General features: G+C 62.3%; 4 protein-coding genes across 7 annotated transcripts in view; 2 read left to right on the top strand and 2 right to left on the bottom strand.

Moving 5' to 3' along the window:
- LOC104690947 (dedicator of cytokinesis protein 2-like) overlaps positions 1-7,170 on the top strand; it is a 45,650-nt gene extending 38,480 nt beyond the window's left edge. For both annotated transcript variants that reach the window (XM_039550715.1, XM_039550714.1), the window contains exons 36-53: positions 413-569; positions 930-970; positions 1,145-1,235; positions 1,319-1,438; positions 1,995-2,084; positions 2,207-2,311; positions 2,806-2,947; positions 3,133-3,214; positions 3,308-3,392; positions 3,617-3,703; positions 3,909-4,085; positions 4,211-4,294; positions 4,382-4,519; positions 4,847-4,932; positions 5,358-5,508; positions 5,759-5,867; positions 6,225-6,358; positions 6,431-7,170. In XM_039550715.1, coding sequence (XP_039406649.1) covers positions 413-569; positions 930-970; positions 1,145-1,235; positions 1,319-1,438; positions 1,995-2,084; positions 2,207-2,311; positions 2,806-2,947; positions 3,133-3,214; positions 3,308-3,392; positions 3,617-3,703; positions 3,909-4,085; positions 4,211-4,294; positions 4,382-4,519; positions 4,847-4,932; positions 5,358-5,508; positions 5,759-5,867; positions 6,225-6,358; positions 6,431-6,520 — 1,969 coding nt within the window. In that variant the 3' untranslated portion in view covers positions 6,521-7,170. The remainder of the gene's footprint in view (positions 1-412; positions 570-929; positions 971-1,144; positions 1,236-1,318; positions 1,439-1,994; positions 2,085-2,206; positions 2,312-2,805; positions 2,948-3,132; positions 3,215-3,307; positions 3,393-3,616; positions 3,704-3,908; positions 4,086-4,210; positions 4,295-4,381; positions 4,520-4,846; positions 4,933-5,357; positions 5,509-5,758; positions 5,868-6,224; positions 6,359-6,430) is intronic.
- A 188-nt stretch (positions 7,171-7,358) lies between these two features.
- Positions 7,359-9,458, bottom strand: LOC109144905 (BCL2/adenovirus E1B 19 kDa protein-interacting protein 3-like). Of its 2 annotated transcripts, none has more exons than XM_039550720.1 (6): positions 9,264-9,458; positions 8,573-8,702; positions 8,344-8,473; positions 8,176-8,270; positions 7,940-8,061; positions 7,359-7,726 (listed from the first exon to the last, which is right to left on the bottom strand). In XM_039550720.1, the coding sequence occupies exons 1-5, from the start codon at positions 9,349-9,351 to the stop codon at positions 7,953-7,955; spliced, it is 552 nt and encodes a 183-aa protein (XP_039406654.1). In that variant the 5' UTR covers positions 9,352-9,458; the 3' UTR covers positions 7,359-7,726; positions 7,940-7,952. The 2 variants fall into 2 exon arrangements, with proteins under 2 accessions (XP_039406654.1, XP_039406653.1); XM_039550719.1 differs by having other exon boundaries at positions 7,940-8,089; positions 9,264-9,454.
- Positions 9,459-9,657: 199 nt separating this feature from the next.
- AUP1 (AUP1 lipid droplet regulating VLDL assembly factor) lies at positions 9,658-17,889 on the bottom strand. The gene is made up of 12 exons (XM_039550716.1): positions 17,767-17,889; positions 17,341-17,478; positions 16,755-16,905; positions 15,398-15,585; positions 15,171-15,243; positions 13,014-13,087; positions 12,169-12,235; positions 11,534-11,639; positions 11,251-11,397; positions 10,954-11,114; positions 10,711-10,799; positions 9,658-9,886 (listed from the first exon to the last, which is right to left on the bottom strand). Exons 1-12 carry the CDS (start codon positions 17,814-17,816, stop codon positions 9,838-9,840), a joined length of 1,293 nt encoding a protein of 430 aa, XP_039406650.1. The 5' UTR covers positions 17,817-17,889; the 3' UTR covers positions 9,658-9,837.
- A 92-nt stretch (positions 17,890-17,981) lies between these two features.
- HTRA2 (HtrA serine peptidase 2) lies at positions 17,982-23,917 on the top strand. 2 transcript variants are annotated; one of them, XM_039550717.1, is made up of 8 exons: positions 17,982-18,625; positions 19,504-19,708; positions 19,799-19,993; positions 20,126-20,158; positions 20,576-20,684; positions 21,093-21,162; positions 23,197-23,292; positions 23,533-23,917. In XM_039550717.1, the coding sequence occupies exons 1-8, from the start codon at positions 18,258-18,260 to the stop codon at positions 23,696-23,698; spliced, it is 1,242 nt and encodes a 413-aa protein (XP_039406651.1). In that variant the 5' UTR covers positions 17,982-18,257; the 3' UTR covers positions 23,699-23,917. The 2 variants fall into 2 exon arrangements, with proteins under 2 accessions (XP_039406651.1, XP_039406652.1); XM_039550718.1 differs by lacking the exon at positions 20,126-20,158.
- Positions 23,918-23,980: the final 63 nt, after the last annotated feature.

The raw sequence follows: 23,980 nt of genomic DNA, 5'->3' as shown, positions 1-23,980 counted from the left end.
CCTCCCATCCCTCCTCATGCTGTGCCCTGGCCCAGAGTGTGCCATGGGGGAAAGGGACCAGTGAGGAGGATGGCTGGTGCCTGAGCACCGTCGTGTACTCCCTGCACACCTCTGCTGGCCCTGCCAGCCGGCCCTGCCTGCCCCAGCTGTCACCTCTGCCCCAGTGATGCCCCTGCCCTAGGAATTACCCTTGTCCTGCCCCAGGAATTACGCTATGCCTTAAGTGATACCCCTGCCTCAGGTGATGCCACTGCCCCAGGTGTCATTCCTGGCCCTGGAATTACTCCTGCCCCGGGTGATGCCCCTGCTCTGCCCAGGTTTTGCTCCTGCCCTCTTGTGCTGAGCAGGGCAGTGGTGGGAGCACTGCAGAGCTGGCTGTGCAGTGGGACCCGTGTCCTCTTGTCCTCCCCAGCCTGCTGAGCTGCTGCCAGAGCCACCCTGAGCTGGCCAAGCCTGGAGAGGACTTTGTGAAGCTGGTGAGCGAACTCCTGGAGCGGCTCTTGGACTACCGGGCTGTCATGAATGACGAGAACAAGACCTACAGCATGAGCTGCACCGTCAACCTCCTGGTGGGCACTTGTGCCCTGCTCCAGCTCCCTGAGGCTGGCAGGGCTCATCCCCATGTCCCCAGCTCCCTGGGGCAACCAGGGCTTGTTCCCATGCTTCCCCAGGTCCCCCGGGCTGGAAGGGCTTGTCCTTGCATCCCCCCAAATCCCAGTGGTGCCCCTGGCACAGCAGAGATAGGGTGCACGTGGTGCCAGAAGCGACGTCCCTTGGGAGTCACCGTGCAGCTCCCCAGGGCTGTGGCAACCCCATCCCTGCATGGGAATGGTCCTGGCAGCACCACGACCCAGAGGGTGGTAGTGTGGGGGGCTGTGGCATGTGCCACCCCTGGGGCCACTCAAACAGCCTTGTCTGCCCTTCCACAGAACTTCTACAAGGAGATCGACCGCCAGGCCATGTACATCAGGTGAGCATAGCCCTGGGGACACCGGCAGCACCTGGGGTGGGGTGTCCCAAGCAATCCCAGCGGGATGGGGGTGGCAGAGCAGCCTGAGGGGCAGGGTGATGGGGCTCTGCCTCCAAACTGTCAGGCCCCACACATGGGACTGTCACTCCCCACGCATGGCTCTGTCACTCCCAGGTACCTGTACAAGCTGAAGGATCTGCACATCAGCTACGAGAACTACACGGAGGGAGCCTACACGCTGCTGCTGCACGCCCGGCTGCTCACGGTGGGCTCGGGGGACTCAGGGGGACTGTGGAGGGTGGGCAGCCCTGTGGGCATGGCGTGACACATCCCCGTTCCCTTGTGCAGTGGTCAGAGGAGTCGAATGCGGCCCCCGTGCCGGGCCCGCACAGCCCCCACCTGCACACCCAGCGCCAGCTGAAGGAGGCTCTGTACAACCAGATCATTGAATACTTCGACCAGGGCAAGGTGAGTGTGGCCACCTGCCCCTACAGACCCTGCAGCCTCTGAGCCCTCGCAGCTGCAGGGAGCTGGGCTGGCTTAGAGCAAGCCTGGCCCCCTTGCCACCACTGTCCCCTGTTCCAAGCTCCCAGACCTCACCCTCAGCACAGCCCCTCACTCTCCCCACTGCTGCAGTGGGGCTGGAGCTGCCCTGCAGTGAGCCTGGGCTGGATGGTTCACCCCACAGCCACTGTCCTTTGTGTCCCTTTTCCCTATCCCATCCTGTCCCATCGCATCCCAGCCCAGTCCTTGTACTGCCAGGGGCCGGCAGCTCAGACAGCTCAGGACAAAGGCTTGATGGGGTGGGCTGGGGGGCTCCAGGGCTGGAGACGGTGGGAAGCCAAGTCCTGCTGCTGCCCACTGGACCACCAGTCCCCACAGGAGAGCCCTGTCCCCCTCCTCATGGCGTGCAGGGGTGCAGGTGCCCCCACAGGCAGGGTGGTCTCTGCTGGAAATCCCTGGTGCCCCCTTCCCCAGCTCACCCTGCACTGGGGGGCCCTGTCTTGGCCCCTCTCTTCTCCAGATGTGGGAGGAGGCCATCCACATCTGCAAGGAGCTGGCAGAGCAGTACGAGAGCCACGTGTTCGACTATGAAATGCTGAGTGACATCCTGGTGGGTGCCTGGCTGGGGTTGGGGTGGCTGCTGGCAGGGCAGGATGGCAGGGATGATCTGGGGGGAATGGGGGGGGTCTTCAGGGCCCCATCCTGCCCTCATCCTACCCCTCTCCCCTGCAGCAACGAGAAGCCAAGTTCTATGAGAAGATCCTGAAGGTGCTGCGGCCCAGCCCGGACTACTTTGCCGTGGGGTACTATGGGCAGGGCTTCCCCACCTTCCTCCGGGTAAGCAGAACCAGGAGCAGCTCCACACCTGCCACCTCTGCACCCAAGGAAACCCACTCCTCACTGGTGTCCACCTGGGTGTGGAGCTGTGGACCACAACTCTGAGTGTCATCATCGAGCCCATTCCTTACTCAGCATCTGTCCCCTCCACGTCTGTCCTGGAGATGTGTGTCCTGGGGAAAAGGTCAGATGGTTTGCACAAGTCCAGTCACTCTCCCCGCATCCCTCCATGCTGCCACGTCCTTATAGAAGCCACTGAATTTGTCAGGCAGGATTTGACCTTAGTGACATTGCTTGGCTGGCACCAGTCCTGATTCTCCATGCTTCCTTTTTCCTCTAGTTCCTGCGTTTGGGGGGATATTTTTTTCTAGGGGGGGGGGCATCTCCTGCTTGGCAGGGGGTTCAGCCTCATCAGCACCAGCACCCCAGTTCTCTGGGCCTCGCCGGCCCTGCTCTGTGGCAGTGGGATGAGCTGTCACCTTCCTCCCCTGCAGAACAAAGTCTTCATCTACCGGGGCAAGGAGTATGAGCGGCGTGAGGACTTTGAGATGCAGCTGCTGAGCCCCTTCCCCAATGCTGAGAAGCTGAAGAGCACATCTCCCCCTGGCCAGGACATCACTGACTCCCCAGGGCAGTGTATCCTCTGTGTACAGGGATGGGGCTGGGAGGGTGGCTCGGTCCCTGTCCATTGCTCTCCATGCGGGAATTCCTGCAGTGCCTCTCTGTACCCCTGGGGTTCACCCCTCCGGGCCCTGGAGCCCCTCTCCCCAGCAGCCCCGTCCTCCCCCAGTGCGTGCCCCATGGCTCCTTCACTCACACAGACATCCAGTGCTTCACCGTGCAGCCGGCAGAGGAAGCCAAGATCCGGCTCAAAGGCCAGAGCATCCCTGAGCAGATCACCAAGTGAGTGTCCAGCTCAGGGAGTCCCTGCTCTGCTCCGTGTGGGTGGGACACAGTGGAGGTCCTCTCCCATCTCTGCCCCTTCCCTCCCCACAGCTTCTACAAAGCCAACCACATCCAGAGGTTCAGCTACTCACGGCCCTTCAAGAGGGGCCCGAGCGATCCGGACAACGAATTTGCAGTGAGTGCTGGGAGGGGCTGCCAGGACCCCCCGCAGGGAGGGACAGGAGAGCTGGGGGGGCCCTGCAAGGAGCTAAGGGTCCAGAGGAGAGACAGGGGGCCCTGGGATAGGGAAGGTGGTAGTCCTGTGCCCACGGAGGTGGGAGCTCCCCACGCCACGGGACAGCCAGGGGTGACCCAGGGTGATGGGAAGAGGGTGGGGGGTGACTGCTGCTCTTCCCACAGAACATGTGGATTGAGCGGACAACCTTCAGGACAGCCTATCCCCTGCCCGGCATCCTGCGCTGGTTCGTTGTGACCTCCACTGAGACGGTGAGGAGGAGGCTGGGGGGCAGCAGGGCTCTCCCAGGGTCCTGGTGGGCACAGCCCCAGCCCTGCCAGGTCTGAGGGGCTTCATGGGGTGACATGTGCAGCCCCAGAGGTCCCTCCAGTGGGGTGGGGAGAGCCCACCCTGCCAGCCCTAACGAGGAGGGGCAGGTGGCTGTGCCAGCAAGCGCTGACCCCTCTCTGCGCACAGATCGTCATCTCCCCCCTGCAAAATGCCATTGAGACCATGATGAAAACCAATGAGAAAATCATGAGCGAGATCAACCGGCACCAGAACGACCCCAGCCTGCCCATTAACCCTCTCTCCATGCTGCTCAATGGCATCGTGGACCCTGCTGTCATGGGTGGCTTCGTCAAGTATGAGAAGGTGAGGACACCCAGGGGCTGTGTTGGGGCCGGCTGGGCACAGCCAGGACTGGCACTGGCACCACTCTGCCATCCCCAGCCTTTGTGGAGCTGGGCCAGCAGTGGAGCTGAGGGGGGTTGTTGCAGGCTTTTTTCCAGGAGTCCTACATCCAGGAGCACCCTGAGGACGGAGTGAACATCGAGAAGCTGAAGGACCTGATCGCCTGGCAGGTAACAGGCGCAGCATCCGTCTGGCAGGAACAGCTTCCCTGGTGTCCCCCGTCCCAGGGAGCCCCACAAGTCCCTGTTCTCCCGCAGATCCCGCTGCTGGCAGAGGGCATCCGGATCCATGGGCAGAAGGTGACAGAGGACCTCCGGCCGTTCCACGAGCGCATGGAGCAATGCTTCGAGCAGCTGCGGGCCAAGGTGGAGAGTCAGTATGGGATGCGGGAGATGGTGAGTGCCACGGCAGTGGGCATGGGGCAGGCACGGCTGGGGGGCACAGGCAGTGCCTGGCACCATGGGGGTGACACTGGACAAGCCAACGCAGGTGTGGGGCAGCAGGGAGCAGCTGGCTGAGGCCACAGCCGGGACAGGAACAGGGTGAGGGGCACTGGGCATGGGGACCTCGGGGTCCCTGCCTGCCCCAGGAGGGGGCACAGCACTGCTGGGGGTGGCTGGCGCTGACGCAGAAGCGGTCAGAGAGGGCACTGCTGACCCTGGTGGAGCCCAGGGATGGGCTGGGGAGGCTCTGCTCTCTCATCCCTCCTGGCTGTGTCTCAGATGTTCTTTGAGGACCGGCGGAGCGGACGACCCCGGTCCATAGCCTGGGTACCTGACTGGGACCGGCTGAGCCACACTGGAGCCAGGCAAGTGCTGTGGTGGAGAGTGCTGGTTGTCCCCTCTCACCACCCTCAGCCCTCCCTGCTGAGCCCTCCTCACTCTCCTCTGCCCCAGGTGCTTCTCTCCCACCTCCCCAGTCCTCTGCCCTTCCACCTTCCCTTTGTGCCAAGTGCATCTCAGGGGTCCATCCCGCCAGGCCACCACGGTGGCCCTGTCCCTATGAGGGGCATGGAGGGGAGACACCCCATGTGCAGCTCCCAGGCTCACCTGGACACTGCTGTCACCTGAGCCATCCATTCTTGTCCCCCAAACCTCCCCTGTGGAGCTCTGCCATGGACAGTGCTGGTGCCTGGCTGAGTGCAGCTGCTCCTAATGATGCTCCAGCTGGTCCATGGCATAGCCCTGCTCCTCCCTCCCCTGCTGTCCCTCACCTGTCCCAGTCACCCCACAGCACAGAGGCACCCCCGACCCCAAAGCCTGCCCCCCGCTCCTCTGAGAGCGAGGACCACAGGAACGAGCGCAGGGAGAACCGCTCAAGCTCCATCTTCGGGCCCCGGCGGCAGGACCCACGCCAGTCCATCTCGGAGCTGTCAGAGCCCAAGGTGATGCTCAGCACAGCCCTAGTGCCTCCCTGGTGTCCTGCTTGCACTCCCCGGGTGTCCTGCTGCACCCAGAGCCCCTGGTCCTGCCCACAGCACCAGCCCCCCGCCCAGATGGGACCCCTCGGGGGGCTGGTGGCAGCCCCTGCTGCAGGGAGGGCAGGAGCAGGGGCTGGAAGGGCACAAGGCTGGAGACCCAGGGCTGCAGGGCTGCCTGGCACCTGAGGTGCTGAGCCTCTCCTCTGTGTCCCAGGACGAGAAGTGGAGACTCTCCTGCAACATCAGTGAGAGCAGCCTGAGCTCTGATGGGAAACAGCCCCCACCGAGCCGAGCTGCTGCTGGTGCTCAGCCCCGCACTGCAGGTACAACCTGCCAGGCCACCTTCCTGGGAGTCCCTACAGCCCCATGAGCAGGGCTGTGCCCTCCCACAGCAGCCCTAGCATATGCCTCTGTGCCCCTCATGGTGGCACAGAGTGGGAGCACCCCTGCTGAACACTCCCTGTGGGGCTGTAGCCATTGATCCTGGACCTTGTGCCACCGGGTCTTGGTGCCAAGAGCTGTTCCTGGTGGGAACCAGCTCCCTGCTCCTGGCTGGGCTCACATTCCATGGCACCTCTGTCCCCTCTGCCCAGCACTGCCACAGTCCCGTAGGCAGGAATGCTGGCCCCAACAGCCTTGGGGACGGCTGAGCCTCCATCCCACCCCTCCTGCCTGCACAGGGTCGTCCCTGTCTCCCACTGGCTTTGGTGGCCGTGTGAAAAGCGCCAGCAAGCTCCCACCACTGCCCCGCAAGTTCAGCCCCGCGGTGTACGAGACGTTCCTGGAGCAGAGCGATGCTGCAGCAGGAGGGAAGGTACGGGAGGGGAGGCACTGGCTGGCCCTGGCCCCCAGTCCCACCACCCCTCACGTCCCTCTCTGCTTGCAGGCATCCACATCTCCAACAGTGGATGGGAACAAAAGCCCCAAGTCACCGCCGCTGCCACCACCCAAGTCCAAGCGACTGTCACAGCTCTGACCCGATGCCACCTGCAGCTGCAGTGTCCACAGGGGCCACCCCTGCCCAGAGTGCCCAGCCAGCTGCTGGACCCACGGCCCTGCTTAATTCTCACCTGCTGGAGCACCTCTTGCAGCACTGCCACCTGGAGCATCCTGCATGGCCACGGGACTCCCACTGTGCACTGGGCACTGCCACCTTGTGTCCTGCCAACTCTGGCTATTGCCACCCTCCCGATGTCCCCTGGAGCTGGGACCCACCTGGCCCTGCATCCTTCCTATGCCACTGGAGCTGTGCTGAGCTCCCACACATGCAGCCCCTCCCAGCCACGAGGACCGAGCTGCCCATGGACTGCACCATGACAGGGAGAGAACCAGCGATCTCCCTGGTGGCATTTCTGGGCGATTCCTGCTCCCCACTCACAGGACAGCTCCTGCTCCTTGGCTGCCCACCCCATCCTTCAGCACCAAGACACATTCCTGGTCCAGACTGCACGGGTGTGCACATGGGCCCTGGCAGCCTCACGCTCTGCAGTGCCACCTCTGCTGCCCACACCTGCCACCTGCACCAGGCAGGTGTCACTGCCCTGACTGGCCATGCCACGCTCAGCTCCTGCCTCTGCACTGCAGCTACAGCTAATAAAGGGCAAATGCCTCAGCCAGGCACCTGCATGGGGGCTGAGCACCCGTGTGAGCCCCAGCACCCACCCCTGCTTGCCCACAGCCCAGCCAGGGGCCCCTCCCCAGCTGGCACCACCCCAAAGCACAGGCACTCACCCTCCTGCTGCAGGGAAGGACCCCAGGGAGCCCAGTGGTCACTCCCTAAGCCAGGCTGTGCTGGCCAGACACAGAGAGGGGACTCGCTGCTCAGCCCCTGAGCTGGCACAGGGCTCTTTATTCAGGTGGGCTCAGTCGTATTTACAGTCTGTGTTACAGGGGGACCTGGACCCGTAACCAGGGATGGGGAGGGCAGGGGCTGCCTGTGGCTGGGAGCTGCCATCAGCAGGTTCTGGTCTACGGGGGAGAGTGGGATCGGCTCCTGAGGCGAGGGCTGAGGGAGAGACACGGGGAGAAGGCGCCTCGTGCCACGAACACGGGGCCTGGGAGTGGTCAGGCTGCGCTGGTGCCGGGCTCTCCCCGCATTCCCAACGGAGCAGCGGGTGCTGCCTTCCCGGCTCCTCACAGAGGGTTGGCTGAGGAGGCTGCCAGGCGCTTCCCGATGTAGATCCTGGATTGGAGAGAGTGACTGTGAGGCACTGGCAAAGGGTGCTGGGCCCCAGCAAGCCAAGAGCAAGGGGAGATGGCAGCAGACCACTGCAGCTGCTGGGAGCAGTGGTGGATGAGCAGTCCAAATGCAGGAGTGTTCCCTCCTCCCCCAGTCCCAGGGCAAGACCCTCCAGACACTCCCCCCAGGCCCATGGTGAGACCCACAGACACTCACCCCAGCCCCAGGGTCAGCAGGTGGCTGAGCAGGAGTGAGGGGATGAAGAGCAGCAGCAGCTCTGAACTGAAAAGTCTCTTCTTCCTCCCCACTGCACCTCCCTGCAGGCTCCACAGCACTGGCTGGGGGGAGCACACAAAGGCAAATTCCCTGGGAAAAGTGCATGATTAACAGGGGCACAGGGACAGCAGCATGGGGGTCAGCAGGATTTGCTGGCAGGGGACAACAAGACTTACTTTGGAGACAGGTACCGAGGGCAGCGGGTACAGGCCCAGCCCAGGGACGCTGTCAGGCGTCGCTGCCTCCACTTGGCTTCCTCTGGCACATCCCACTGGAAGGAGACACAGGGCAGGTCAGAGCAGAGCCCGGGGGCACAGCAGGTGTGGTGGGGGCAGCTCCCTCACCTGCCGGGGGTGGGGGCAGCCCGCTGGGGGCTGGCTGTGGGCAGGCAGCACCTCACTCTCCCCCGGCTGCTCGCTCCCATGGCTGGTTCCGTCGTCATCCCAGGCTGGGGAGCCCAGCACGAGCAGGGCCCTGCAAACAGAAACCCTCAGTCACTGAGCCCAGCCTGTGCCTCCAGTGCCAGCCCCGGCTCAGGCGGGCTCCGGAGCTCGGCTCCCCCTCGGAACTCACCCGTCACCGCTCTCTGTCTCCAGCTGGGCCTCCAGCAGCATCCGCTCCACGTCGGCGTGGCAGGAGAACGGCGAGGGTGCCGGCTCGGGCTCAGGGCAGCCTGGGCCACACCGCAGCTCCACCCAGGAGCCTGGAGGGGCTGTCAGCCCCCGCGCTGTCCCGGGCCCACCCCTGCACTCCATCCCATCCCGGCCCGGAGCCCTCCCCGGCACACCCCGCACCCCTACCCATACACCGCGGGAGCACCTAGTGCAGTCTCCAACCCGGAACGTCCCACGCACCCCAGGGCTGTTCTCCTGGGACCCACATCTGCCCCATCCCCGCGGTGCTCATCAGCCCCCCCCGAGACCCCCACTGACCCAACCCCCGGTGCACACCAGCCTGCCCGGGACCCCCGCGCTCCCCGGCACACGTCAGCCCCGCAGAAACCCCGCCTGGGCTCCCCACTGACCTGCTCCCCCATCCACAGTACACATCAACCACCCGGGACTCCCGGTGACCCAGACCCTCCATGTGCACGTCAGCCCCCTGACCCCCGGGCTCCCCCACTGTCCCGAACCCCGCGGTGTCCCTTCCCGTCCGGGTCTCCCATTGTCCCGAACCCCTCGGTGCCCCGAAGCCCCCGGTTCCCCGTCCCGCCCGGCTCCCCCAGCGCCCCGATCCCGCCCCGGTGTCCCAGTTCCCCCCGGACCGTCGTCGCCGGCTCCCGCCATGGCCCCGCGGGTGCTCCGCGCGCAGCCCCCGCCGCTGACAGTCACGTGACGCCCGCGAGCCCCCATGTAAATAAAACCACCGGCACCGGGCGCCGGTCTCTTAAAAGGGCGCCGGCTCCGCCCGCTGGGGCCCGCGAGCCGCAGCCCGCCCGGGCGCGGAGGCGGCGGCCCCGCCGCGTTGCCTCTTTAAGCGGCGCCTACGTGCGGCGCGCGAGCAGGCGTCGGCTGCGGCGCGTGCAGACCCGCACGGAGCCGGGCCGCCCCCGCCCCCCGTTGGCCCCGCCCCTCTCCCCCTTTGGCCCCGCCCCTCGCCCCGGTGCCCGCACAGCCCGAGCCGCGCCGGACGCTGCCGCCGTTTATTTCCGCCGCCAGGGGGCGCCCCCGCCCCGCCCGTCCCGTCCGCGCGGGGCCCGCGCGCTCCCGGTGCCACCGGTCCGGCCCGATCCGGCCCGGGGCTCCGGTCAGGGGTTGCCACCGGCCAGGTCCGGTGCGGTCCGGGGCTCCGGTCAGGGATTGCCACCGGCCCGGTCCGGTCCGGTCCGGGGGCTCCGGTCAGGGGCTGCCGCCGGCCCTTGCTGCGCCGTGCTTCTCGGCGAACCGCCTGCAGGAGAGAGCGCCCTCAGACACCGCGGGGCTGGGACCTCCCGAGGGGGCTGACCGCGAACCCCTCCGGGGATCACCCGTCCGGCCGGGAAGCAGCCCCGAGGGACCGGGACCTGGGGACACCGCAGCACGCCAGGGCTGGGCACTCTGTGGCTGCACGCTGGCTCTGGTCGGACCCTGGTTCCATTCCAAGCTCGCCTGGAGCCCATGGAAACGGGTGGAGGCAGCAGGAGCTGCTCTGAGAGAGCCACGGGACAGGTACAACAAGCCCGACAGAGCATGGACCGAGTGAGGGCTGCAAGAGGCTGGGAGGTACCCATGGCAGTCCCTGCACCCCAGCAGATCCCAGGCAGGTTTCCCAGTCAGGGTTTCCCAACAGGACAGTTCCCACAGCACCACCCCAGCCACCCAGTGCCCAACAAGCCCAGGCACACTCAACTTCCCCTCAAACTCAATCCTCAGTTTTCTGTACCTTCCTAAACCAAGACCCACACACCAGAACTGGCCTCTTGTCCCATGATTTGCCTCATGGAAACCCTGCACAGAGATCAAACTCACTCCCTGTTCCCTCACACCAAGGAGGATTAACAGCGCTGTCCCTGGTGCCAAGCAAGAATGTCCTGCCCACACTGAGGGTGCCACAGTGCCAGTGGAACCCCTGAGAAACCCAGTCCCACAGGGGCTCCCATCAGCCAAACATGACTCACACTGGAGAGCCCAGTGCCCAGAACATCTCGGGTGCTGCTGGGGCCGGGATCTGGGGGCTCGAGCAGGGGGATCTGTTGGATAGCCCTGGCAGGGGGACGTGTGGGGGGCTCTCACCTCCTGGCATAGTCGTACAAGGCTCGTTTCCTCTCCTGCAAGGACAGGTGACGCTCCACGGGGGACTTTGCAAACTGCTTTGTAGCTGGCTGGAAGAGAAAGCACAGGAGCCATCAGCAGACAGATGAAGCAGAGGCCTCCTTGGTGGCTCTGGAAGAACCTGGCATGCCAGGTCAGTGCTCCATGCCCCTGGCTAGTCCTACACACGAGCCACCAGAGCAGGGAGACACAACCCCAAAGTACCTTGGAAGAAGGCGCAGCCACAGAGCCCTGGATGCCAGAAGCAGCTGCAGCCTGGGAGGTAGACGGGGCAGGCAGGTCTCCAGCCTCTTTACTCTCAGGGAAGAAGGGAACTCTCCCCTCCAGCAAGTTGGCAATGGTGGTGTCTACACAGTTGGTTTGGACTGCAGGGACAAAGGGAGAGATCAGGACACTCCATCCTGGCTGCCACTGTGTTCCAGTGCAGTGGGGACAAGGTTTCTTCTTTCAGACCACAGAAGGTACCCCCACGTCCCTGCTGCCACCCGAGTCCCTACTCACCCAGGTCTGTCCTGATGACCTCCAGGGGCACATGAGGCAGCACCTCCTTGACCTGCTGTGCCATGGCCATGACCCGCACGTCCTCGGGAGCACCCCCGGGCAGGCTGGGGGGCACCCTGGGCCGGGCTGCTGGGCGCTGGCTCGAGGCTGCAGGAGAAAGGACAGTGGGCACAGGGTGAGGCACTAAAAGTGTGCAGCCTGTCGCTGAGAGCAGACAGAGGCCCCCCAAAAGCAGAGCCCAGGCTGAGGTTCCATAGCCAGGACCCCCCCCAAGGATGCCCACCTGGGGCAAAGGGCAGCCGTGACGTGTGCCTCAGCCTCTTCATGTGCTCGGTCCTGTCGGCAGCGGTGATCCGTGTGGATACCACACCCAGCTCCACGGCCAAGAGCTGTGGAATGCAGAGGAGTCACACGTAAAAACAGACAACACACACGGCCCAGGCAGCCCCTCCACGCTGGGGAGCGTGTCAGGGGTACATGGAGCCATGGTGACAGGAGGGCTGGGAACTGATTTCTCCAGGGCCTCAGGGATGCATTTCAGCGTTGCAGAGAACCAGGAAGGATCAGGAGTAGCAATATCATCCTGCCAAAACAGGCTGACAAGGAGATGTCTGGAGCTGTGAAGTACTCAGCACGTATGGGCAGGGTGGAGAAACAACTGCTTCGTGGCATTATAAAAAGGGGGTGAAAGGTTTGAACTCAATGGGAAGAGCCCTGACAACTGCAGAAAGGCTCAATGTGGGGTGGCAAATAGGCCATGAAATAACTGAGTAAGGGCCAATAAATACGTACCAGAGCTCCTATCACACAAACACATCCAGAAACGCCCTCTACAACTCTGCCTGCACCCTGCTCTCCTCTGTGCCCATCCCAAACTGCAGCAGTCCTACGCATCCCTCTCCTACACCACCCTCCTACCTCCTGAACTCGGAGCGCAAAGTCCTCACTCCGCTCGTCCGCTTGTCTGGGGACAGACGGCATCCACCTGAATGGGGACAACAGCACATGGAGCCAGCCCCGCTGGGAGCAGCCCCGAGACACCCTGCCATCCCCACCGCCACGCTCCCTGCTCACCCCCACACCTTTCCCCACAGGAGCACCAAACCCCAACACCCACTCCCAAATCCAGGACATGGCTCGGCTCAGAAGACAGAACTGGCTCATCAGAGCTGTGTTAGCCCTCAAGTGTAACGTGAGGGATCTACAGTTCCCAGAAAGGCCTTAATGAGGATCCATGGCCATTTACATGGAAGTAGAAAACAGGTCACCCAGAATTCAGGCAGATAGAACCAGGGAAAGGCTTTCCTGTGCTGAAATACACCAAGCCCTACATTTGATTCCCAGTCCCTTCCACTGCCCTCATTACAGCAAAGCTACTCAGCCAGCCTGGGCTCACCCACGCCCTGGGCAGGGGTCTGGACCACCACTGCACCATCCCCCTGGACCACCCCATTCCCAAAGGATTGTAGGGACAGGCTAGAGATGCTGGGAGCCAGCACTGCTGGGCTGAGCAGCCCTGGAGAGAATCACTGCAGACCAGCTTCAAAAATACAGCTGGAAACTTGAACTAAACACCTGGAAAGACTGAGACTCCTCTCCTTTCCACCTCAGAAGCTGGTCCAGCAGCTGGACATGGCCAGGCTCAGATGGTGCTGAGCCCAGCCCTGCTGTGGCACCCAGGGAGGGAGCTCTCACTGCCACGGTGACACCAAGGCCCTGCCCACCCTCAACCCTGCCCCAAATGGAAGAGAGAGACGTAGTACCTTACTTGATAAACTGTGAAGGGAACGAAGAAAGTCCAGAGCAGCTCCGCGATCCAGGAGGAGTCAGCCACGCTCTGGGGAAGAGAGCACAGTGAGATTCCACCCATGGAACAGGAGCTGGTCCAGGCTCCACAGGGGATGGAGGTGGGCAGAGCACACCTGAGCTGTGGCTGAAGGACTGGGAAAGTGGGAACAGCAAAGGCAGTGCAAGCAGGGCAAGCCACAGGGCAGCTTCACCCTCATTAGTCATCACCAGTTTTCACTGCTCCCAGTCACCTTTTCCTCCCACTAAGACAGCAGCAAGACTTCACCTCAGTATCCCCACATTCCCTCCTAGTCTGTGCCTTCAGAAAGCACCAAAAATGCCTGAAAACCTACTAATGCCTCAAAACCATGAGAATGCCTCCCTCATTCTGGTGGGAACAGCCTCTCTGTGATGTCCCAGCTCCTGCAAACTCTCCCAGGGAACAGGACAAGAGGAAACTGCCTCACGTTGTGCCAGGGGAGGTTTAGGTTGGATATTGGGAAAATTCCTCCTTGAAAGGGCTGTCCAGCCCTGGCACAGCTGCTCAGGGCAGGGGGGAGTGCCCATCCCTGGGGGGATTTAACAGCCCTGTGGATGTGGCACTTGGGGACATGGTCAGTGGTGGCCTTGGCAGTGCTGGGGGAATGGTTGGACCCCATAGGCTCAGAAGGATTTTCCAACCCAAATGATTCTGTGATTCTCAGACAGGCTTGTGCCTGGTTTATCCCACGGCCTGGGGAGAAGAGCTGTAAATGAGAAAAGCCCCAAAAGCCCAGCCATGAGGGGAACAGAGAAGCCTCATTTCCTGAACAAACAGAACCTCAGAAGCCTAAACCCAAATGCCTGGAGTGATGCCCACAGCCAGATTTCAGCTACACTGCCTGTGCCACAGAACAACACCCTCCTGCAACATTCCATGCAACTGGAGCTGGAAAAAATTCTTTCTTAACCCCAAATTTGGTGTTTTTATCAGCCCAGTGTTTGATATATATCACACAAGTATGTAAGGAAATTTTCTATAAAACACCAGTTGAACCATTTGAAATATCACATCTCCAGTCCTTTGAGTTTCTGATGGTTTAAAATCACACCTGAAATGCACCAGGATTTACTCAGCCAATGTGCACGAAGTACAAAGTCCTGCTCAGACTCTGGAGGTAGAATTTGAGCCAAGAAGTGACTGTAACCAGCACCTCCACACAGACCCACTGTTCCTCCTGACATGCACAAGGGAAGGGATAAACAGACAGACATATAACTTGTCACATCTCTGAATTTCTCAGAGGAACCAAACCCATAAGAGCACAAGAAACTCCTTATAAACTGTCCAGAACAGGAGAGATCTCCCACTTCTCTGGAGGAGTCATTCAAAATGTAACTTACTCTCATTGCTAGAAAAGTGCATCTTCACCCACACTTGTGGTCCTCCCTGAACTCTGCCTCAGCCTCCCTGGCCTGGCAGGGGTTAACAAAGCTCTGCCAAATATTCCTGCAGTTCCCATCCCTGCACACATGACTCCTCACCCTGCCAGGGGTTCCTTTGCTGTGTCCCAGAGAAACACCAGACCCATGAGTGACAGCCATGACTCTCACCAGACCATAAATTATAAATATCAAGAAATAAGAAATTCAACAAAGCCTTGCTGAGAGCAGTTTCCCTGCCTTTGGCAGCACTGCCATTGCCCTTGTGAACTTTATCCCTTGTGTGGGGCTGCTCTTGCACCATGTCCTGTGTCTGTGCCTGGGGCACCAGCTCAGGAGCCTCCAGAGCCTGGCAGGACCTTTGGCACATGGGCCCTCTCACAAGGACTGACTGCAGCTGGTCTTTCACAGCAGGGATTCACCAAGAGGAGAGGAGACAGCACTGGCCACGGAAGCCAGAGGCACAGTGACAGCCAGCCAGGCCACCAAACATCTGTCAGACTGGCCAATGAAACCAGGGGAGTCCTGACTGGGCCAAGTTCCCAGGAAAGGCACCAGGAACAGTGTTAACCCCGAGCAGCTGTTTCTGGGGTGCCAGAACACGAGGCCAGGCCACACCACAAGCTCCAGAGCAGGAGCAGAAGGAACAGCAGCACCCAGAGCCCAGCGCAAAGCCCACCCCACACCTTGTCCCTGTGCCCACCACTCACCACGGCCACCAACGGCCTCCGGACCTGCAGGGCAACGGGCTGGACCACATCCAGGATGGAGAAGGGCCAGGAGCTGGAAGGGAGGAATTCTGCAGTGAATGATCCCAGAGCCACCTCGAGCCATTCTGTCACAGAGTGCTGGTTCCCCAGAGCCATTCCCAGCCACCCTGCCGAGGGAATTCCCACTCCCCAGTGCCACCCTGCTGTGGGAATTCCCATTCCTGCACCTGAAGCGGAGCAGCCCGGCCCGGCCGTTGGTGGCCGCCTCCTCTGGGAACAGCAGCAGTGGGGGATTCCCTTCGTGGGCCGAGTACTCCCTCAGCGAATCCACCAGCTCCGCACGGCTGCCTGTCACTCCCAGCTCCATGAATCCCCGGGACCAGCAGATGAACCCTGGGGCACCGCTCAATGCAGGCTGCAGGGAGAACAGGAGTGAGGAGGAAATGCCACCCTTCCCACCTTTCCAGGCCCTCCTGCCCCTCCAGGCCCACCTTCCCAGCTGACAGAGGTGACAAAGTTCCTCTTCGTTAGCAAAAACCCCTCTGGGACTGAGAGTGACCTGTGTTGACAGCACTGGTGGCCAAGAACACCTTACTGCCAGGCCTCAGCCCCTGCTCCAGCCCCAGTTCCACAGGGACTGGATTCCAAACAGTTCAGACTGTGCCCTGCCTGCCAGAGACAGGCAATCCCAGCTGCCCGTGTTCCCAGTGTTCTCTCCAGCAGTCCCTGACACACTTGGCAGGACACACACTGCTCCCAGGAGTCCCTCCTCTCCAGGCCAGGGGTAAATCATGGCTGTGCAGGACACAGGAGCTACCCAGAGCCTGCTGACTCAGGAACTCCACACACAAAGGATTTTACAGGAGAGCAGGGACAGCCCAGAACTACCCAAGCATCACCAGCATGCAGCTCCCTCAGCACCCTCCATGCATCCCCCGAAACCGCCCACCCGGTGCTGTGGGAAACCCCACACCCTGTCCCCTTATCCAGAAGGCCAGAGAAGGAAGAAGCTGCTGGGATCTGTCCATGCTTCACCAAAATCAACATTCACTGTAACAGCTCCTGCTGCTCCTCACCCTGTTCCATTTTTTCAGGCAGAGCCCAAGAGTGACACTGAGCCACAGAAAATACCTCAAGGTTAACACTCTGAGTTAATAAATCAGATCTGGAGGTGAAACCTTCCAGGATCTGAAGGAGCCTACAGGGAAGCTGGAGAGGGAATCTGCATCAGGAACTGGAGTGACAGGACAAGCAGTAATGGGTACAACTGAAAGAGGAGAAATTTAGCCTGGATATTAGGAAGAAATTTTTGGCTGTTAGAGTGGTGAGGCCCAGGCCCAGGTCGCCCAGAGAAGCTGTGGTTGCCCCTGGATCCCTGGAAGCGTCCAAGGCCAGGCTGGATGGGGCTTGGAGCAACCTGGGCTAGGGGAAGGTGTCCCTGCCCACACCAAGCGGTGGCACTGGCTGGGCTTTAAGGTGCCTTCTGACCCTGAACATTCTGTGACACTGTGACCACGGCAAGACCAAATCGGGCAGAGCTGCCCGTGCCCCGCCCTGGGGGAGGAGCCCCGGCCGTGCCCTCACCGTGTTGCAGGAGGTGAGCAGGCTGACAACGTTGTGGTCGAAGGGGGTGACGTGGTTGGCAATGAAGACCCTGGCGCCGGCCCCGCGCAGCCGAGGGTCGCTCTGACGCACCAGCAACCCGAGCACGGAGCACATCACACGGACAATGAACCTGCCAGGGGAACAAGGATCTTCCTCAAGTCCCACCATCCGAGCCTGACACATCCAACACGAAGGGACCCGGGAATTCTGGCAGCTGGACAAACGACACTGGGACCAAATGGAAATGACACATCTAGAGCAGGAATTGTTGTAGGGCCGGGACTGGGATGAGGGCAGCAAGTGCCCACAGAACTCCTGAGCAGCACACCACGCCGATCCGCGTGCTCCGGACCAGTGCCTGAGCACTCCAGAGGTGGCTGCCAGCTCCGAGCTTGCCAGAGGAAGCACCTCCAAGGCTCCTGATGACAAGGAGTCCCGAAGGCACAGCTCCCCACAGATCCTTGCCTGAGCCAAGCCCCCGCGGGTCGTGATACCCAGGGGCCGGGGCAGCCCAGCCACCCCAGAGCCGCCCGGGGCAGCAGCCGGAGCCCCCGAGACCACGCACCGGCGCACGACGCTGTCAGGCAGGGCGCAGCTGACCAGGAACACGTGGACGCCGATGAAGACGCGCAGGACAAGCAGGCAGAGCCCCACGGGGGCGTAGAGCAGCAAGGCCAGGAGCAGGAACCCATCGGTCGGGAACCTGCAGGGGCAGAGAGCGGCCGGGGCCGCCTGAGAAGGGCCGGAACGATCCCCGGACCCGCCCTGAGGCCGCCGCTCCGCGTGGTCCCCCCAACAAGTCTTCCAACCCACTTCAGGCACACCCCGGACCCTCCCTGGTCCCCCCACGGGTCACCCCGACCTTCCCCACGCGGCTTCCGTGAGACACCCCGGCCCTCCGCTGGCCCCGCGACCCCCGCCCAGGGTTCCCGCAGTTCTCGCGCGGCTCCCCCGGGAATCCCCACCGCGCAGGCCCCGGGCGGGCGCTCACCGGTGCGAGTCGAAGAGCCGCTCGGGGCCCGGGGCCGCGGGCGGCTCCATCCCCGCCGTGCCGGTGCCTCACGGCCGCCCCACACCCGCACCCTCCGCCATCTTGCCCGCGGCCGCGCGCGGGGCACGCTGGGAGCGTGCCGCCTTCCTGGTCCGCACCGCGCCGCCGCAGCACTCTCGCCTCGGCTACGGCCCTGGGCGGCCCCGACGGGCCCGGTGAGCGGCTCTGACCGCGGGGCCGCCCTGCTCCGCCGTCGCGCCGGTTATCGGCACATCTCACTGATGGCAGGACAGTAGCTCCCAGCGGGACTACAACTCCCGGCGTACCCCGCGGCAGAACGCGCTTCCGCCAGGCCCCGCCTCGGAACTACAGCTCCCAGCGTGCCCCGTGGCAGAGGATGGCTTCCGGCAGACCCCGCCTCATGACTACAACTCCCGGAGTGCTCCGCGGCCCGGCCCCGCCCCGGAGGGGTGTGGTCGCCGCTCGGCAGCATGGCGGCAGCGGCGCGGAAGGTGCGGATCCGGTGGGTCCCGGTGCCACCGGGTGTACAGCGCTGGTGCCGAGCGCTGACCGGTACCACTGAGCTGCCACCGCCCCCTCCTCCTCCTCCTCCTCCTCCTCCTTCGCATCCTCCGCCGCCCTCCGCCGGGGGCCGGGCTCTGGCGGCGGCGGTGGGAGCCGGGGCGGCGGCGCTGGTGGTGCTGTGGGCCCGGGAGCGCCGCCGGCCCCCGCTGAGCGCCGCCGTGCCCGCCCCGCCGCCCGCCCCGCCGCCCACCTCGCCCCGCGCCGCCTTCAACTTCATCGCCGACGTGGTGGAGAAAACGGCGCCTGCGCTGGTCTACGTGGAGATCGTGGGCAGGTACCGGCACCGGGAGGTCCCCGGGAGGGATTTCCCTCCTCCCTGTGCAGTGTCGCCCCGGCCCCTCCGGGACCTCCGCCGGCCTCTCCTGAACCGTTCCGGAGGGATCCCGCAAGTGCCGCGGGAGGGACCGACACGCGGCTGCCACACGTCGCAGCCGCCTCCGTGTCCTCCGGGGCCGTCTGGCAAAGCTGCCGTCCAGGCTGCCCCGTTACTCTGCCTCGGGAGCAGCACTTGGCATTTCCCTTTGTGCTCTGTCATGTTCTCACCATCCAGCGCCTCCGGCCTCTCGGAGCACCTCTGTGCAGTAGCTCTGCCCTGCAGCTGGGTGACTGCTGCCTCCAGCTTGGTGTTACCCGTGTACAGTGTCACTCTCTCTGCCTCACGTGAGAGGCATCAGCTGGTGCTGTTCCTGACCCATACTGGCAATAATTCACCCCAGCAGGGCTTTGGCCTTGCTGGACCATCCCATTTTCCATTCACCTCACCTGACTCTCAGTGGAGGTTGGGGTGATCGACCAGGGCCTGGAGTTGTGAGTCTGCTCCCGCTGGCAGGAGACATTCCTGTTGCCTCTCAGGTGTTTGTTACCTGCTCCAGGGCTGGGCTCCGTGTGTTCTGGCCTTGTCCCTGCACAGGTCACAGCCCCTCCTGCTCCCACATGCCTCTATTCCTGGTAGGATTGTACCTTTGTGGCTGTGCACAAGCTCTGGATTCCTACTGCATTTGTGCCTATTCTCCTGTTTGTGCAGACTCTTGAGGCAGGGAAGGATTCTGCCATCGTGCTGCTGCCCGCACACCCTCACTGTTCCCTGCTGCCTCCCAGCCCTACCACTGTGCCTGTCCCTACCACTCCTCCTGACCTGTGCCCTCCTTACAGGCACCCCTTCCTGGGCCGGGAGGTGCCCATCTCCAACGGTTCAGGCTTCCTGGTGTCCCCGGATGGGCTGATTGTCACCAACGCGCACGTGGTGGCGAACCGGCGGCGCGTGCGGGTGAAGCTGGCGAGCGGCGAGATGTACGACGCCGTGGTGCAGGACGTGGACCAGGTGGCGGACATCGCCACCATCAAGATCAAACCCAAGGTGTGTGCCTGTCACAGCCGTGGGGACACCGAGATGTGGGGACATTCCCTCTGTCCCGCTTTGTCCCGCTGACCGTCTCGCTCCCCGCAGCACCCGCTGCCCCCGCTGCCGCTGGGCCGCTCGGCTGAGGTGCGGCAGGGCGAGTTCGTGGTGGCCATGGGCAGCCCCTTTGCTCTGCAGAACACCATCACCTCAGGCATCGTCAGCTCGGCGCAGCGCGGCAGCCGCGAGCTGGGCCTGGCCGCCACCGATATGGAGTACATCCAGACCGATGCCGCCATCGACGTAAGGGACATAGGGCACTGGGAGGGAGGAGGGGCTTGCACAGAGCACGGGGTTCTGGCTGGTCACCCTGGGATTGGCCTCAGGATGGGGCTCTCGTTGTCTGCTGCTCACACTCTCTCTCCTCTGCCGCAGTTTGGGAACTCTGGGGGCCCCCTCGTCAACCTGGTGAGTCCTGCTGCTTGTCCCCTTGCTGGCTGGGGGCAGGGATGTGCTGTGTGGCCCTTGCTCCTTGTCCCTCTGTGGGAGCACTTGTGGGTGCTGGGAGGCTTCCTGGAAGGAGGAGGGAGAGGAGGGATAAGCCTGGCATGAGACCCCTGTGCAGTGTCTGAGGCAGCTGGAGCTTATGGGGCTCTGGTGGAGACAAGGCCTGGCTGGTGCTGGCAGGGCAGAACCAGGGACTGCATGGACTCATTCCATAGACTCAGCTCCTGGGTCCTGCCCAGCCTCAGCAACATCGGGCAGGACACAGGGACAGCAGCCTGGCACGGGGTGGGCGCACAGGTGGGACCCCAGGCTGGTGCAGTAGTTCCCCTGCTCTGCACGGTGATCCAGGCTGGGTAGCCCGGTGCCCTTTCCCTGCAGGATGGCGAGGTGATTGGTGTGAACACCATGAAGGTGACGTCGGGCATCTCCTTTGCCATCCCCTCCGACCGGCTGCGGAAGTTCCTGCAGAAGGAGGAGCAGCGCAAGAGTGAGTGGGGACCTCTCTGCTTGGGAGATGGGGGAGGAGGATGAGAGAGGGAGGCTCTGGACCCTTCTTCCTGAGAAAGGCAAGGAAAGTAGGAAAAGTGTTTGGGGTCTCATCTGGTGCCACAGGAAAGCTGTGGTGCTGCTGCCCTGCCCTGTCTGGTTCTCCTGTAACACTGGAGAGGAACATTCTCTGTCAAAAAGCTGAAAAACCCAGGGAAGCCAAGTCATGGTGCAAAATGCAACATCTGGAACGCTCCTGCTGCTACTGGGAACTGGACTGAGCTGTTGTAGGGACTTAGAATAGCTCTGGATGCTGCCTACTCTGAGGGCTGTGGGGGCTCAGCCCAGCACTGTTCTGAGCGTGTGTCTGTTTTCCAGCCATGACATTCCATGTCCTTTCCTTCCACAGGCTCTTGGTTTGGCAATGCAGAGACGAAGCGCCGATACATCGGGGTGATGATGCTGACCCTTACTCCCAGGTACCTGTCCTGACGTCAGGGGCCAACAGGACAGGGCGGGCAGGGATGTGATGGGATCTTCCCAAATAACTGAGGGTGCCGCTGGCTATGGGGTAAATTGGAAACTTGCAAGTTTCTGTACTTGTAGGAGACTCTATGAGCAGATAAAAAGTGCTCTCTCTGATAGGAGGGTCTAGCCAATTGGGGGTCAGGCTCTAGTCCCAGGGAACAAGGGACAGGACAAGAAGAAACGTTGTGCCAGGGGAGGTTCAGGTTGGATATTGGGAAAATTCCTTCTTGGAAAGGACTCTCCGGCCCTGGCACAGCTGCTCAGGGCAGTGGTGGAGTCCCCATCCCTGGAGGGATTTACCGGCCCTGTGGATGTGGCACTTGGGGACATGGTCAGTGGTGGCCTGGGCAGTGCTGGGGGAGTGGTTGGACTTGATCTTAAAAGTCTTTTCCAACGCAAACAATTCCATGATTCTGTGAAGTGCCCATTGTCAGCAAGCAGGACCTGTGCTCTCACCTCCGGGAGCAGTTCTCAAGGACAACACCTGCTCTGGTTCTTTGGCTTTTGCAGTCACATTTAAGGGCCCTTCAGCTGCCTCGTGGGGCTGGTGTTGTGCCACGCTGGGCAAACACCTTTTGTGGCTGTGCTCTGCCCTGCTAAAGGTCTGGTAAGTTCCCCAGTGCCCAGCAGATGGTGCTGGTACTCGGCAGAACCCGAGGGATGTGGGAGCCTGGCCCAGCCTCCTCCTGCTTCCCTGGCCACGCTTGCTGGGACAGGGTCTGTCAGGAAGCAGCGTGAAATTCCTCAGACACGGCTCCTGGGAAGCGGGTCCAGTTTCTGCCCAGCCCTCGAGCCGGTCCAGGGAGACCACCTGACTGCCAGGCTTGTTTGTGCCCAGCAGGAAGGGCTCCCAACAAGGGATTGCTCGCCTTGGAATCGAGTGACTGCTCTGAACATGCTCAGCGGAAAGGCCGGAACCTTTCCCTGGCACAGGAAAGAGAAGCTCCGTGTTGGGCACAGGCTCAGGCACAGACCCCGTTGTTCTGTCTGTGGTGCCCAGAGCAGATAAGAGGCAGTGGGCACAGAGACATGTGAGGGTCCTCAAGAAATCCCTTTTATACTGTGAGAAGTGTGGTCAGAGCCTGGCATACATTGCCTGCAGGGTCCTTGGAGATCATCAAAACCCCACTGGACACAGTCCAGAGCAGCCTGCCCTGACTGAGCCTGCTGGGGGTCAGGTGAGATGATCTTGAGAGGCCCCTTCCCACCTTTGCTGTGTGAAACTGGCAAGGGATGGCAGCTTGCACTGGGCTGTGGGACAGCACAGTGGAGTTCAGCCACGTGGGGAGCCCTGACTGGCTGAGCAGGAACCTGACAGGAGCAGGGCTGGGCAGAGACTGAGTGTCTGGATCTGCAGGGATCTGAGCTGATGCAGTGTTTGAGGGAAGAATGCTGTCACTCTGGAGACATCCAGCTGGAGTGCTGCATCCACTTCTGGATTTCATTCAAGACGGGTGAGGAGCAGTTGGGGAGAGTCCAAAGAGGAGCTGTGAGAGATGCAGAGTTTAAATTTGGTTTAGAAAACCTAAAATCTGTGGGAAATTTGGAGAAACTGTGATTGCTTAGTCTCTAGACTTGGGAGGAGAGCTCTGCTGACACATCTGGCAGGAAGAGGGGCACAGCTTGTGTTGTGTGTCCTGCCCATCCAGGGTAGAGAAGTGAAACTGCAGCAGGGGAGGGGCAGGTCTGACCCCTAGGAAGGGTGATGTGATGTGGGGATGTGCATCACCACAGCTCTGATCCAGCTGGCAGCTGCTCTGGGGTTCCCAGCCCTCGCTGGTGCCGTTGGGATTCTTGTCCTCTCGTTTTGACAGGAGGATGGGGATGTTTGGGGCTGGCAGCTGTGGCTCGTGCTCAGCAGGATGCAGGGACACAGGAGAGGAAATTCTGTGCCTGGTCTCTGAGCCTGTGCAGCTGCAGGGCATGGGGTTGGGAGCCCTGCTCTGCCTCCAGCTCCATCCCTGATGTCAGTGTTCACTCTGCAGCATCCTGGCAGAGCTGAAGCTGCGTGACCCCAGCTTTCCTGACATCTCCTATGGCGTGCTGATCCACAAGGTGATCATCGGCTCCCCGGCACACCAGTAAGTGCTGCCCTGTGCCTCAGGGGTGTGTGAGGGAGGAGCTGTGGGATGTGTTTTGCTCCAGAGTAGCAGGGCTTGGGATCTGCAGCAGAAACCACCTGGGGACCTTTTCCCAGGCTGGGTGTCCCGCTGGCCGTGGCTGTAGACCCCCTGGTGGCACAGCTCCTGCTGCACTTGGAGGACGATGACGCCGAGTGTCTGCCTCACCCTCTGTGCACTTCATCCGTGTTCTCCCCACAGGGCAGGGCTGAAGGCTGGGGACGTGGTGCTGGAGATCAACGGGACGGCGTCGCGGCGCGCCGAGGACGTGTACGAGGCGGTGCGGACACAGCAGAACCTGGCCCTGCTGGTTCGGCGTGGCTACGACACCCTGCTCGTGAGCGTCATCCCCGAGGTCACCGAGTAGCAGAGACCACTCGGCGCTGGCTTGGAGCCGAGGGCAGGACTGAGATGTGTCCGTGCTGGCCAGGCAGGGACAGAGAGTTCATGCAGGGCTGGAAGGGGCCAGGAGAGGGGCCTGCGCTTGGGTGACTCGTCGTGCAGCCGTTCCCCTCTGTACTCGAATAAAGCACTTTTCTAGTGGCCCCCAACAGCAGTTGCCTGGTGGAGGCTGGGCTGTATGGGACTCTGCTCCTCGTGTCAGTCCCCACATGAGACCCTGTGGCTGGGGAGGAGCTGTGCCTCTAGG

This window comes from Corvus cornix, chromosome 4 (genome assembly GCF_000738735.6).
Source record: "Corvus cornix cornix isolate S_Up_H32 chromosome 4, ASM73873v5, whole genome shotgun sequence".
NCBI classification, from domain to species: Eukaryota; Metazoa; Chordata; class Aves; order Passeriformes; family Corvidae; genus Corvus; species Corvus cornix.
The sequence above is the reverse complement of the archived record's forward strand: the minus strand, read 5'-3'. Positions and strand labels throughout refer to the sequence as shown.

What these genes read in the sequence shown, in the direction of transcription:
- LOC109144905 (XM_039550719.1), bottom strand. Translation starts at nt 9,351, where the DNA reads ATGGGGGCTCGCGGGCGTCACGTGACTGTCAGCGGCGGGGGCTGCGCG. An exon ending in GCTGCCCCCACCCCCGGCAG is followed by an intron (nt 8,271 to 8,343) that starts GTGAGGGAGCTG and finishes GTCTCCTTCCAG; the next exon opens with TGGGATGTGCCAGAGGAAGC. An exon ending in CTGCTGACCCTGGGGCTGGG is followed by an intron (nt 7,727 to 7,939) that starts GTGAGTGTCTGT and finishes TCTCCAATCCAG; the next exon opens with GATCTACATCGGGAAGCGCC.
- AUP1 (XM_039550716.1), bottom strand. Translation starts at nt 17,816, where the DNA reads ATGGAGCCGCCCGCGGCCCCGGGCCCCGAGCGGCTCTTCGACTCGCAC. An exon ending in CCTGACAGCGTCGTGCGCCG is followed by an intron (nt 16,906 to 17,340) that starts GTGCGTGGTCTC and finishes TTCCCCTGGCAG; the next exon opens with GTTCATTGTCCGTGTGATGT. An exon ending in TTGCGCTCCGAGTTCAGGAG is followed by an intron (nt 11,640 to 12,168) that starts GTAGGAGGGTGG and finishes TGCATTCCACAG; the next exon opens with CTCTTGGCCGTGGAGCTGGG.
- HTRA2 (XM_039550717.1), top strand. Translation starts at nt 18,258, where the DNA reads ATGGCGGCAGCGGCGCGGAAGGTGCGGATCCGGTGGGTCCCGGTGCCA. An exon ending in CCATCAAGATCAAACCCAAG is followed by an intron (nt 19,709 to 19,798) that starts GTGTGTGCCTGT and finishes CGCTCCCCGCAG; the next exon opens with CACCCGCTGCCCCCGCTGCC. An exon ending in GAAGGAGGAGCAGCGCAAGA is followed by an intron (nt 20,685 to 21,092) that starts GTGAGTGGGGAC and finishes TTCCTTCCACAG; the next exon opens with GCTCTTGGTTTGGCAATGCA.